This window comes from Melospiza georgiana, chromosome 1 (genome assembly GCF_028018845.1).
Source record: "Melospiza georgiana isolate bMelGeo1 chromosome 1, bMelGeo1.pri, whole genome shotgun sequence".
In the NCBI taxonomy this organism is placed as follows: domain Eukaryota; kingdom Metazoa; phylum Chordata; class Aves; order Passeriformes; family Passerellidae; genus Melospiza; species Melospiza georgiana.
Genome location: NC_080430.1, coordinates 50,860,207 through 50,874,877, shown reverse-complemented (window position 1 = coordinate 50,874,877; position 14,671 = coordinate 50,860,207). Strand labels below are relative to the sequence as shown.

The following is a 14,671-nucleotide window of genomic DNA, read 5'->3' as shown; positions in this document are numbered from 1 at the left end:
GAAAATAACAAGCAAATTTTCCTGTACCCCTATTAATTATTGAGCACTGAAGATCTGAACTGAGCTACTTAAAACTCATATAAATAGATTTTATTACAGGCTTTTAAGTGAATGAGAAAAAGGCTGAATGCCATAAGCCATGGTTGTGCAATTTGTGCACGTGTGTATACATACATACATATATAAAACATTTACATAACAAACATATTGCATATAAAAAGTGTATCCCCATTAAGAGCTGAATTCAGTGCATTCACTTTCCCATCCTCTCTGCATAAAGAGACCTCACTATCAGTTCTCAAAGATACATTTCATTTTCCATATACATGGATCTCCTTGTGTTTAATTGAACTCCTTCAAGTGTGCGTGTGTATGTGTGTCTGCAGTTCATATAAACTCAAGAGAATTAATCTCCTTCCTTTCCTCACTGTTATCTCACTGATTTTGGAGCTAGACACCACAGACTAAATTTAAAGGTGTTGTCTTTGGGATTAACAAGGAATAAAGCCAAAAGAATCAAAACTATTTTTCATAGACAAAGTAGTTTCTAGGTTAATCTCTTTCAGAGTTAGGTAAACACAAAAAAAGGAAAAAAAATATTAGTTCTGATTGCATTTTTGAGATCAAAAATAATCTTGTAAGTTGCTCTTAACTCACTGTCACATTATATGTTTTTTGCTTTTTCTTCTTTTCTTCAAAATCCTTTCTTTTTTATTTGTTATATTTAATTTAATCCAAACACATGCATAAAATATTTGACAACTAATTAACTATTACAGTTCCATTCTCCATATGAAGAGCTGTATATTCTCTAAAGTCAAGTCATGTCAATTTACAATACCTGAGGATGTCCCCACAAGATTTGTACACACCAAAAGCTGGTGTGTGTGGTTTATAAAGGTTTTAGATTTCAGCTGTATTGTTTTAGCTCTTTGTACATGCCAAGTGGAAGCTTCCTCTTTGGAATAGAAACTGATATCTCACATGCATTTAAAACTGAAAATGTCAGCCTAGAGCTCTGTTTTCCTTCTCTTGGTAATAACAAATGGAATGGACAATGAATAATGGTTAAAAGCTTAATTCTGCCAAATCTTAGCACTAGACTACAAATTGATATTTTTCTGAACATTTGTGAGGCAGGAAAACAAGTTGTTATTACTATTTACGCCATCATCTAATGGATATCATTACCTAACACTGATTGCAGGGACTAATCTCATGAGACCCTTATTCTTGGCATTTGAGCTGCAAAATATTAATGAAAACATGTAACATTATACATTTCTAATCATTTCCATAAAGACCATTATGTGGCAGAGACCTGTATCATCTCTATGGAGTGACAGAGATGTCACTCATTGAAGATAAACACTTTTAGTTTGTAAATATTTGGGTTTCTAAGTTTTTAGAACTATAGATTATGGATAACCCAGAATCAATTAGCCAGGATAATGAAGTTCAGCTGTAAGACAAAAACCAATTCCTATTTGAGTTTGATGACTGACTCCTTGCAGGGGTTGTCTTGATCTTCTCTAAGGAGATAATTTGACCTGATAAATCAAGGGGTAACTCCTCATTGACTATAACTACATGACAAAAGCATGCTCTTGGTAGTGAAAGGTCCTTCTGTCTACCAAGGGATTGCATCTTTAGCTGTGTGACTCTGTAAATTCTTCTGGGTGAAGCAGACATATGAGCATTACAGAAGAATTACATGCCACATTGGAGCCCACCACTGCTGTGCTGTACTCTGAGCTCTGGCACACAGTTAGAGCTGACTGAATGATTTGAATCAGATTATCTGGCTAATTTCATGTCTACTTTTTTAGAAAAATACTGTGATGGAAATTTGTCCCAATGTCCTTGTTTGAAATGCTTATTTTCCAATATCAATCAGAACTGTTCACATGTGATGTGTGTCTGTTCACTGTTTGGACAATTGGAATAATACTTGCGTTTGGCTACCATAAATAATTAAAATTAATTACAATTCTTATTTCTGCTTTTGCAGTATTTATTTTGATACATCCTTTTTCTGTAAAGAGTGCTGCCAGCTCTCTACTTTGCCATGCTTGAGTGTTCAAAGAAAGCAATGTGTACAACAAAATTCTTTAACAGTCTTTGCCTGCCAGTAACTATCTACCATTTTTCTGTTTCATTTAAGATAACCTTTGGAGGCATGCCTTTTTCTGGCAAGCCAAGTTCTAACAGTAGGAAAAATTTCAAAGGCTGCATGGAGAGCATCAACTACAATGGCAATAATATCACTGACCTTGCCAGGAGGAAGAAATTGGAACCTTCAAATGTGGTAAGATCATAATTTCATGGTCATCTATGCTTCTGTTTCTAATTCTAAAGAAGACTAGAAGGTTTTTGTGGTTGTGTAGCTGATATTTTTGTTATATACTGCAATAATATAAAACACAAAGCAAATTTTACCACAAATCCAAAGATCTTATTGTATGTACATTTATGACTTAAAAAAAATATTATCATGTATGAACATTTTATTTCTGGAGTCTTGCTTCATCTTTCAAAAATTAACCTTTAGTGTAAGTCAGATAGTTTTGGGTTTTGGTTTTTTTTTTAAAGAAAATCAACTGAAGCAGTAAGTGCTTTTTCCCTTTCTTCTCAAATTATAGTAGTCTAAGAACAGGGCAGACAAAATTTATTGTTAAATGAATCGCAGCTTTCTTGTGGCTTTTAAATCCTGGTAATATTCCATCCCTGCTGAGCTAGTTGGATGGTTTTAATGCAAAAGTCTTTGGATGAGAATGCTTGTACAGTCTTTTCTGATCCGTCTGAAAACCTCAAGATATTATACTTGAAAATCATTATTTGCTTATTAACATTACAGAGGTTATTAGAATTTTACTCTATTTTTGCAGCAGCTTAAGAGTTCATAGTTGCTTTCATGTGCAGACTTGTGGCTTTATGGGCAGGGTGATTAAGAAAGAATGTATTTTAATTTCTCTGGTTTTTAAGTTCTAAGTGTTTCTGAAAATGCTTGCTGGCATATAGAGGCATGTAGGTAAGAAATAAATGTATTATTGCCATGAGTTTGAGATGGTTTGAATAACTTTTCAAGGCTTTCTTCTGTACAAGTTTACACACTTCACAAATTCCTGATAAAGTATGGAGGTTTACACAATTTTGTTATCCTTTATGTAATAAATTGTTAAGATATGCAAATGCAGTGATGATCCCATGCAAAGGATTGATTATCCCTGGATAGTAAAACTGAAGCTTCATGTCATTGTATGATTAAATGGTCAAGGAAATCCAAAGGATAATGATGAGTGTGTGATGTTTGCCTGTACAAACTCAGTAATACAGCTTGATATCTATAACCTTTTCTACACATAAATTTCATCAGTATTGTCAAAGGCAAAGAATACAATATATATATTCCTTTAATTAAGATTCCAGTTTTAAAATTCTTTCAACCCAATCTAATGAACTCCTAAAACTTTACCCTTTTTTAAATATTTTTTTCATAATTACAAAGGATTTCCTTTCTGCAGGGCATTTTCAGCTTTAATGTAAGCATGATTTTGAAAGATTAATGCCTGAATTCAAAAAGAATCTTTGTGCAGGAGCAATCTTTCCATTTTGCTCAATCAAGTCCACTGCAAAGTTGGTAGGACATATTCTTAAAGCCTCTTTCTGAACAGAAATGTTGCTTAAGAAGTTCCTATGAGGCAAATCCTGTTCTTTAAAGTCTGAGCATCTCAAAAGTGCGACATAGCTAGCAGACATGTAAAGTTTCTGAAAAATCATATTTTGGATTGTTTCTCTCTTTTTTGCTTCTTTACTCTTAAAATTCTGTTACCCATAACATGAAAATAAAATCCACGCAAGCAGCTCTGGCAGTATTAGTGCCACATCAAGAGGTGATATGCCAGTTTAATTTGATGCTTCTGTTGATTTCCAATTCTGAGAATGACTAGAAAAATAGAAGCGACCTTTGTTTTCAGTCGAAATACTTAAATTGCTTCAGCTCTTCAAAGGCAAAATCAATTTTACTCTAACTAAATCAACATGGATTTTTATGTTTTTTACAAAAACATTTTTCTCCTAGTTTTTAGCCTGATTTAGAAAGAGAAATAGATTTTCTTGAACTTACTGTTGTTGTTAAGCGTTTTTTTGATGATGGCACTCCAATAGGGATCCAAGCAATCCAACAGGGATCAAAGCTCCATTGTAGGAGATTCTGTACAAGCACATAACAGGAGACACACCTTCCCCTTTAAAGGCATGACACAATATAATGTGGCTGAATACAAGCAAAGCAATCAGTCTGGTCGTGAGAAGTATTACAAAGAAAGGATAAATTCAGGATAAAAGAAGGATTTTAAAGGGGTGTGAAAAAAAGAAAATAATATTCCTAGATGAAGGCAGTTGAATTTCAGAAGTCACACATCGAAAGGGACTTGACAAACTGATTATAAAAAATGAGAAGGCCCAGAAAATCAGAGATGATAAAAAGATTATGATCTTGATTTTTTTTCTGAACAAAATTAATTTTTTTTAAAAAAAGTGTCTTATATACATACATTTTATGAACAGAAAAGCACCATCAAGCACCTTTTGCTTTGTTGAAGAGTAAGGATAAAAAGACAAATTAGAAGTATTTTAAATTTAAATAAAGTTCAATGCTGACTTCAGTAAATATTTGATTTAGATTCAGAAGGTAAAGGGGAAAAAATATTTGATTCTTTTGTGATATTTAAGATGGCATTAGTGTATATTGCATTGCCCATACTACATAATCCATCCTGATTTAGCAGTTAGTATGGTCTTAATAAACTCATTGCCCGTCTTCTAGGAGCTTCCTATTCAGCCAGTAGGTCCTTTAATTGGGAAAGGTATTTACTGTAGTATTTTACACAAGGGATTATATTTGAATGTGGATAGGCAAAATTGATTTATAAGTAAACATGAATTTAATTTGCCATATAGATGAAAGATCACGGTGCACAGCTCAAGCTGCACAAATTAAGTTGTTTTTACCTTTTCCCTGCCAATGTAGTATGAAAAAGTCTCTAATAAGACCAAGAGCTTCAATATAAATGAACAGTATATATTTGACTTCCAGATGTCATTGCCCAGAAAACTATTCAGCAAGTCACTCTGAATCTACAGAAAATGAACTCATTCTCTTTGAAAAATGAAGAGGCTATTACAGAGACAAGCTGCAGATTAACTTGAAACCTTCACCTAGAACTAGTGAGCAATCTATATAAGATGGGCTGTACTTAAAAGAGGAGTCATCTTGTGAACTACAGTCATAGAAGGGATCAATAATCCAGATCATATTAATCTAAATAACTCAGTAAGGAAAACGTTAACTAGCAGGGAAATTAGAATTATGTGTTACTTTCTCAAGAAATGTTTAATGCAGCTAGGCTTTTCATGGGAAATGCATTCACTGATGTGAAAAAGGATTTGAATGCATTCCGTGCCATTAACATTAATAGGTGTTATGCATGCAAGTATCCAAAACATCAGGATGACAGCAGAGTGTCAATTGGATATAAAAGCCTTCTTGTAACAAGGAAATTGTTAGTTCCTCTTGGTTACAAGGCAGCAAAAGGAATTCTTAAAAAGACTAACAGAATGCTCTCTGAGCGCTTCTTATTTGAGATCTGTGATTGAACTGTGAAATGACATCTCTCAAAACATGATGTAGCCTTCTGCGTTTATGCAGGACTGCCTTAACTATGTAAAAGAAGTTGTGTCTATGCACAAGGTGACAATTACACTGAGAATGACAGCCAAGAGAATTTCAGACACTCTCCACCTTTTTTTTTTACTGTATGTAAAATTTGTGGTTTAAGCAAAAGTATTCTGTAGCAAACTTGGAAAGGTTTAGATTAAAACAACTCAGACAAATGAGATAACTATTTTGATTTCGTGTCTCGCTGGTTAAAAGTGTAAAATTAAAAATCTCCAGGACACTTTTAAACTTCACCACCCCAAAGAAAACAAAACAAAACAAAAAGCAAAGGAAAACCACAAAAAACCATCCCAGAATTGACAAGCAGCTTTGCAGGGAAATCTTTACTCTTTACTCATAAAGTAGCTGTAATTTCTGTTATCACATAGTTATCTAAAAGTTATCTTTAGTTGTGTCAGCTAGTTTTTTTCCTATTTCCTTGGATTTGCCTTTTTTTTAGTCCATAGAACTTGGGCACAGGAAAAGAATGTGACTTGTAATGCTGAGATTTTATCATAAAATTTAAGAACAGATCTAGGAGATCCCTTTAAATGAATCTCTAATCCCAGATTACTGGAAATATCAATGTTCCTTAATTGATCATGGAGGCTGCCAACTTGATAGCATAGTTACTACTAATTCTACTGGCCTTTAGAGGTAGACAATTTCTGCTGTTCTGCAGAAAAAAAAAGAAGTTTCTATGCAAAATAATCAAAGTATTTATCCTAGTGGTCAAGAAAATATTATATTCACTCATTTGGGATTTTTTACATGGAAATGCATTATAGGAAGCTGAGTCTGCCAGACCAGTTGTATCTTGCTGTTATACACATAAGCTGTTCTCTGATGTGATGTTCTTTTAAAAATTGATGGGTTTGGACATTGGAAAATGAGTGCTGAAACTTGCTTATTGATGTCATCCGTCATCTCCAATTGAATATAATTACTTCTTTAAAAAATTTACTTAGGTCTTTCCTGACACGCATTTTCAGACACAAAGTTCCTATCTTGCTTCCAAATTCTCTACTTTCCCTCAAGATGAACTGTCAGATGCATTTATACACTAAGAATACAAGAATGTGACATAAAAGTCTAGATCAGTAATATAGAATTTAAAATTAATTATGCAACAAATATGATGACTCACTTCTACTGAGATTCTAAACACTGCTTAGGTAGACCACATCTCTAAACACCTGTGTACCTCCAAAAATGTTTTTAAAGTCTTATTTTTATTTTAAATGTAAAAATAAATATCAGAGGAATTGCTGTCTTGATTTTAGTAACAGTTTCTGTACTGGATCAGAGAAAATTATTTCTTCCCAAATAGAAAAAAATTGCCACATAATTTTCACCTGCAACAGTGCATGAGAAAGCCTAACCATAGGACACATGGTTGCCACATATTGTAGGAATTCTTCAGCAGAGGAAGTTTTCCTGTTGTATTTCCATTTAAGCAGTAATAAATTAATTGTGGACAGAGATTATTACAAAGTATGATTTTTAAGGAAAAAAAATGGTAATACCCTACAAATAGTAACAAATGGTAATATCCTACCAATTTGGTCTTTTTTTGTGAGAAATTACATGAGAATCAGAAAGAAAAATTCATGCCTCTAATTCTGGTCTTGTTTACAGATACATTTTAAAGCTTGTAGATCAACAGTTGACTGGATCTTTTTTCAATTTCCTGAAGAATAATATTTTACAGAGTAGAAACTGCAGTTTCCTTTGCAGTGAAAATTATTTACTATCCAAAAAAATTGGTGTTGTTCATGATCAGCTACTCCAAATCCTTCTGCGTCATGAATTGAAATATTAGCATATGTAGTATCATGAAGTTGAAAGCATAACAGAGAGGCTGACTGCTCAGATATTATACATCATTATTTTGGAACATCATGTATTGTATTGATTGACACACTGATATGAGGGTATTTGGAAATCTGCACTCCTTTTTTATGCTGTTCTGTTATAGGTTTCTATGGGGACCACAGACAAGCCCAAGTTTATCTGTGATTAATTTCTTTACCTGTTAACTAGAAATAATAATGCTTTCGTCTAAGTTTGAGAGAATACAACTCTTCAGGGCCAGCTGCCTGGTTTTTTGCGATTGTACAGTACAGTACAAAATATAATGGGGCCACTGTTAGAAAAAAAACACAGGAAAATCAGCAACTATTATGGTAGCAACAATAAAGATAACATTGATGGCACATCCTTAGATACAGTGTGCATAGATCACAGAAGTCTCTAGGTTGAATGAAATCTAGAATACTTTTCTAGAGGTGACTATGAATTTAGTGAAATCTTACCATTTTCCTTTTTTTCTTTTTTTTCTTTTTTTTTTGTGTTTTACTTAGGGAAATTTAAGTTTCTCTTGTGTGGAGCCACACACAGTGCCTGTCTTTTTCAATGCCACCAGTTACCTTGAGGTTCCTGGTCGTCCAAGCCAAGATGTGTTTTCAGTCAGTTTCCTCTTCCGGACCTGGAACCCAAATGGACTTCTGCTCTTCAGCCACTTCTCAGATGACCTGGGCAATGTTGAGATTGACATAAATGAGGGCAAAGTCAGTGTCCATATCAACGTCTCCCAAGTGAAGAAGAACCGGATAGACATCTCATCGGGTAAGTGAGTTTTGTGGGGTTTTTTTTTAATTTGGTATCATTTTGGTTTGTGTTGTTTAAAATAATTATGAACCTAAAGACTGGAACAATTTTTTTACAAAATTTAAAATTTGTATTGCAACTTTAAGAAATCCTTTACTGTTTCATTGAGTAAGAGTTACAAGAATGTTGAAATAGTTGTTGGATCAAAAAGAAAAATATATTAATGATCTTATTCTGTCAAGAAATCACCCGCTTATCTATAAGGCAGCATTTCTTCATTTTTCTTCCTTACTTCTGTCTTGCAGTTTTCTCTGGGAAAATATTTGGTTTGAAAATGGCTGTGTACTCCCTTTCTAGGTGTAGTCGAATAATTAGACGTTCCTAATATTTTCCAATAACTAGGGAATCCCATAAAAAAAAGAAATCCATCCATACCATAATTATTTGTATGAATTTTTCAGATCTGCATGGCTATCCTGCAAACCTTAGATTAGTTTCAATGCTTTATTGTTATTTTGTTACAACAGGCATTTCAATGCCTGTGAAATTAATTGCATATGTGAACATAGAAAAGGAAAATATGACATCTGCCAGGTAAGGCTGCAGAAAGGATGCTGTTGTTGTACAGTAAATATCACAGCAAACTTCTTTTTCCCTTCTTCTGCAGGGAATTAACAAATGTCATGATAAAAACCTGCTGGGTTTTCTAGAAGCCAAAATGATCTGCCTTTGGCACAAAGTTTTCTGACCCTTGTGGTCCTATTGATAAAAGGTTTTTTACATTGGCTATTTTTAACAGCTGAAAAAGGAGAATTTCCCACTGTCAAGTGTGCAGCCCTCTGCATGTGTAGGGTATGAATATTGGGAGGAATGCAGCCTGGCTATCACAAAACATTAGACTAACTAAAACTGCAGCCTCGATGCATGTCTGTTTTGGGTTTCATATCTGCTGTATTTCTGCCTGTCACCTGTAATAGCATATGTTTTCAGAAGCAAACTAAAGTCTCCTAGTATTTCCTCTATATGTTTCTCATAACTTACAAACTTGCTTACATTAGCAGCCTTAATGTCAGTTTTTGAGTTGACATGGGGACATCAGTACTTCATTCTGGGTTATGGTGTAATTCTGGTTATAGAAGCAGTAATTGTACTGGTAGGACTCGTGAGAGAGCTGTAAGTAGATGTGCAGGTGGCAGAATCTTGTTCCTTCACAACTCTGCAGTTAAGGTGCTTATATGGAACAGAGTTCTGGTTTGTCTGGTTTAATTGTCACAATTTCCCTTGAATACCCTAAAGTTGTATGCACTGACTCAGGGTGCTCTAACTTAGCAGGTACAGATTTCAGATAAACAGGAGAGTGTGGAGTCCCAGTTTTTCAAATGCAGTTGAATTCCCACTTTTCTCTCTGGTAGCTGGGCACTGCTAATCTCCTTACCTACCTACTGCTTTATGAAGTGCTTCTTGATGACTAGGAGGGATCAGAGAGTAGGAGAAAAAGGTTTTCTTGTTGACTTGACAGAACTTTCATACCTAATTCATGTATGCATTTTGTTTAAGGAGAGAAAGGCAGCTACAACTTTATGCAGTTTGATGACACTTTTTGCAAAAGTAAAAATGAAATAATGCATGGAAGTGCAATGAATGAAGAGATACAATACTCTAAAATGACCAAATAAAAAGCTGTAATGCAAAATGTTTAACTTCTGTGTAAATACAGTGATCACGAGAAGTTACATAGCATGCTGTGGGAAAACATTTCGATAATAGTAGGTAATTCATTGGAATCATAAAGCAGACATTGCTTTGCATTTAAAATCAGAGAAATGGAGAGCTGCCATCAGGCAGTCTTTTCCTAGCAGTTTTCTTTGTCTCCCTCCCTTCCCTGCTGTCTGTTCAGTTTTTGTCAGGGATAATTTTTCCATGGTGTTAGCAGATCCCAGCTAGAGTCTCATGTCATGTTAGCCTTTGGTCTTCAAAAAGGCACTTAATTGTTCCTTCATTTATTTAACTGCATGTCCTACCTGCTGGAGATTTTGCTGTATTCAATTCTTCATTAAATTCTCTGTCTCTTGATCAATTTTATTCATCTTTATTGGCAGGATAAGTCATCCCACTGCTTTATTCTTGGAAGATATAAAAGAAAAATAATGTTGGTATAATTATTAAAATGGTCTTGTGTGCCTGAAGCTTTTTTCTCATTGTTTGGGGTTCAAACTTATCTTTAGTTTGAGACATTCCTACTGTCTGTCATGCTTTAGTTACCTCTCTCATTCTGTTGTTACTGGTTTTTTAAAGAAACCACAGTTTATATTTGCATCAGAAGTTTCTAGAAAATTTTCTATAGATCACTTCTGGTTTTGGAAAAATACATTTTATTTTGTTCTTTGGTTAGGTTATATATATATATATATATATATATATATATATATGTGTGTTTACCTTGCTGTTCCTTTCATACCTTGAGTCACTTTCAAACCATAACCTCAACTCTAAACATTGGATAACTACATCTATCCAATTATGAACATTTCATATTTATTTTACATGGGCTGAAAACAATTGGGGATGGATATAAATATTGCAGTATGTAGTATGTATGATCTTTGTGTTACAGCTAAAAAGCAACTGATTTTTGTGTTGACCTGGCAAACCAGAATTTCAGGTTTTAATTGACCTGTCTGTAAGTTTTTTAAGAGTGATGGAATGATTAGTCCATGACCTGTCCTGGGCTTCAGAGAGGTAAATGCTCGAGGCAATAAAGAGCTGATAAAAACCAGTAATAAATCTTTTATTGTGTTAGTAAAGTGTACTCTGATGCCCATAACAAAATGCTGAGTGTAACAGAGTCTTTTACATTCAGATGCACATGAAATTTCAGTTTGTATTACATATGAGAAGGACAAAGATGATTAGCCCTTGTAGTTAGACTTACTGCCTGATTTTCTTCCTGAGCAAACTATTTTCTTTTTTTCATCATCTTGCAAATTGTACTTTCAAAACAGATTTCTAAACAGTAAAAAATGCATGCCTTGCCCAGCATTCTGTTAAGCATCCAGTAAGCACTGCTTAGCTGTGAACAGACTGGCAAAACTCTTGTGCAAAGTCAATAACTTTCATTTTGCTTTTTTCTTACATTAATCTCATTAAAATGCTACCACCATTTGATTGATGAGAGTTATATTAATAAACTTGCTGTTAGTAAGAGGAAAATCAGGCCCATTGAGAGCTGAAATAAAGATTTAATTAGAAGAAATAAGCTACTGACTGTGCAGAATTACACAGGTGAAATACTTAAAGCTTGTGTATAAATCAAGAGTTAAACATCCTATTGACTTTTTCTCTGCAAAGTAAACTTTGATTAATATCTTTAAAATTGTGTATGCCCCAGCATGGGGATTAATAATAGGAAAGAATCTCAGAAAACAGTCAAGAGATTTATCTTTACTGCTCTGTACAGTTTTGGACTAAATTCTTGGTTTTGTCATTATGATACTCAGGCAAACTTTCTAGAAATTGACACAAGGGATTGATGGAACTAATGCTAGGCTGACAAGATGGAAGAAAGATGTGATCTTATTTTTGGAACATTTTGAAAGCAGATTTTTATTGTAGTTTTGCATATTAAAGGATTCTGATATTCTGCTGCAGTTTGAAAGTAATTTAGTTTGAATACATACTAAGAGCCTACCCAGTCTTTGTAATCTTGCAATTAGAATAAGTTGTTGATGAAGTTGTTTTGATTTATAAACTTCAACAAGCTAATGTCTTCTTTCTTGAGTGCAGAAAAATAAGCAACTGGAAAATGTCATACTCCCAAGTGTCTCCTGGCTATAAAAACTTTTAATGGAACTTTCCCAAAGCCATATGCAAATGCAGTTCAGTGCAAGGTTAAGCCACAGCCTGTGTCCCAGTTACCTCCTTTTCTTCCACTTAGTTTTATCTACCTGCTTCAGCAACTTAACCCAAATTCCTTCTTCCTAATGAAGCCAAAGTTTTCTGAAGCTTTTTTCAACGTGGGAAAAAATGGGTAACATTAAAAAACACAGAGAGTATTACTTTGCTCAAAGAAACAATAGTAACCTTCAAAACAACACTCCAGGGGCATCATCTAATGGCTTTGCAATGTGTTTTTAAAGCAAACCTCAAATCCCTGTTTCAATATAGAATAGAATGTTCTCTGCCTCTTGAGAAAAGGCTGGGTTTTCATCATGGCAGATTCTAAAATAATCTCTTGATTTATCCTCTGTTAATTTTCTCACCCATCTTTTCATAGGCAGTTTTGACCTTTCATATGTAAGCATTCTCTGCTCTACTTAAATATTAGATGGTCTATGAAGATCTCTGGGACTGTACTTTACAGTACAGATGATAAGTCATTGCAAAAAGGACATAATCTCCTTCAGCCCAGGAGAAACAGAAAAATTTTCAGTATCCAAAATTTTCTGCCTTTCACTTGAATTCATCTGCTTCTTTTTTCCTCCACCAACTCTATAATATATTATATTAGCTGCTGCTCTAGACTTCTGTTCTTCCTGTCAAGCATAAACTTATTAAAACTTGGGATATGAATATCTTTTTGTCATATTTATCTGTATTAAATAAATCAGCCTTCTCCCTGTGGAATCCCTGGGAAGCTTTCCACCTTTCTGTCTTTCTGCTAGGTCTCAAGTCATCTGAATTGCAGTTCATTTATATTTTAGACCTTGGGTTAAGATAGCATCCTTCAGGTAATAAAATGTCTCTCTCTGACAGATCTAAAGTGGTACTCTTCCAGTGACAATTCCCGGGGGCACTTTATGTGGGAATCAAGAAGTATTTTTGCCTTGGTGGTTAAATGAAGGCTTAAATAGGGGATGTGTATACACAGAGCCCAAGTGTACTTCTGGTGGGAAGATAAAATTTCCCACTAGGTCTTTCTCACATTACTGGTAGTAGATTATACACTGAATGTTATTAAGAGGAGGCAGATACCCCTGAGGAACCTGTCAGCATGATCAAGATGAGAGACAGAAATTCTGTCCATGAAAGACAGAATGATGACTTAGCATCAGACAAGTCTGAATATTAGAAACTTAGATAGCCAGGTTGTCCCTCTGCTTCTCTCTGTATATTTTTGGCTATTGACTTTAAGCAGTGGAAGCAGCTACATGAATAGGCATTTGTGAGTTTGAATTTCACAGAACTGAGACACAGGAATACTTGCAGTAGTTATAGTTATTTTTATGACACATTTTCACTGTAGACTGGTTTAGCATCTCCATAGAAGACTCAAACCAATCAGATCAAGAAGTAGAGTTCCTGATTGCAGGCTTTCTTTGTCTAAAAAAACTGATGAGTTTAGTTCAGGAGTTTGTGAATTCTGCTTCATCAGTCACTGATTTTCACTGGAGAGTTGCCTAAAATGCACAAGCTGTGCATTCTAAAGCATAGATGGTACCTTTTTCAGATATTTCCCTGAGAACAATTGAACTCTCTATTGGTTGCACTGACATTTTGCAAGGATGGAAGAACCCAAGAATCAATAAACCAGGCTGTTGTCCTTGATAAGCTTTCTCAATTTATACAGGAGCCTCAAGTCCAGTTTACTTGCTTTGGTCTCATTTCCTCTGGGCTGTTGAAGAGAGTTAGATGGGACCTTGATGATCACTATTTTAGCATGAAAGATGAGATAAGGCTTTTTACAACTATTATGTGAACACTCACTGTGTTGCACTGAATTTCTTTCAGGACAAAACCCCTGAAATAGTCAGTGATTAAGTGATAATCCTAACTTGCTGCTAGAAGAAATATAATTTATGTGAGTAGATCTGACAGAACTAGCTGAAAACATACCCTTCTAATTTTTCTTGACTTCAGTAAGTTTGACAGGAAGTGAACGCAATTTTTGTTGCTTTCCATGTTGCCTTTTCTTACTACACCTACATCAGCTATTGATAGTCTGGTTCTAGTCAAGTCTGAGAAAATTTTTGTTTTGACTTTGATGAATGGAAGATAAGTCCCTTACTTCTGAAAGCTACAGAGGTATTCAATATTTTGCAGTTACTTTAAGAACATAGATTTTTACTTTGGTGGATTCTCTGCATATTTTTGTTGAATGCAAAAGAGCATGAAAAGACTTGTCCCTAAAGACTGATTTACCAAGCCAAGGTATTTAAAACCAGCATTACCTCTTGGATCAGAAAGATAGGGTTGTTGGAACAGACATTATAAAGTACACATAAGTTTACATTTTAAACTCTTCCAGGATTTACATGAACTGATTGAAGTGAATATGAGGGAGATTTTTTTTTTCCCTCCTTTTTGATTAGAATAATGAAATAAGCAAAAGTACACAATAGAGAC

General features: G+C 34.4%; 1 protein-coding gene across 1 annotated transcript in view; it reads left to right on the top strand.

The window, feature by feature from the left end:
- The window catches only part of CNTNAP2 (contactin associated protein 2), a 1,020,353-nt gene that overhangs the window by 486,520 nt on the left and 519,162 nt on the right, over positions 1 to 14,671 (top strand). Inside the window, exons 7-8 of the mRNA XM_058040331.1 lie at positions 2,165 to 2,308; positions 8,083 to 8,347. Coding sequence (XP_057896314.1) covers positions 2,165 to 2,308; positions 8,083 to 8,347 — 409 coding nt within the window. The remainder of the gene's footprint in view (positions 1 to 2,164; positions 2,309 to 8,082; positions 8,348 to 14,671) is intronic.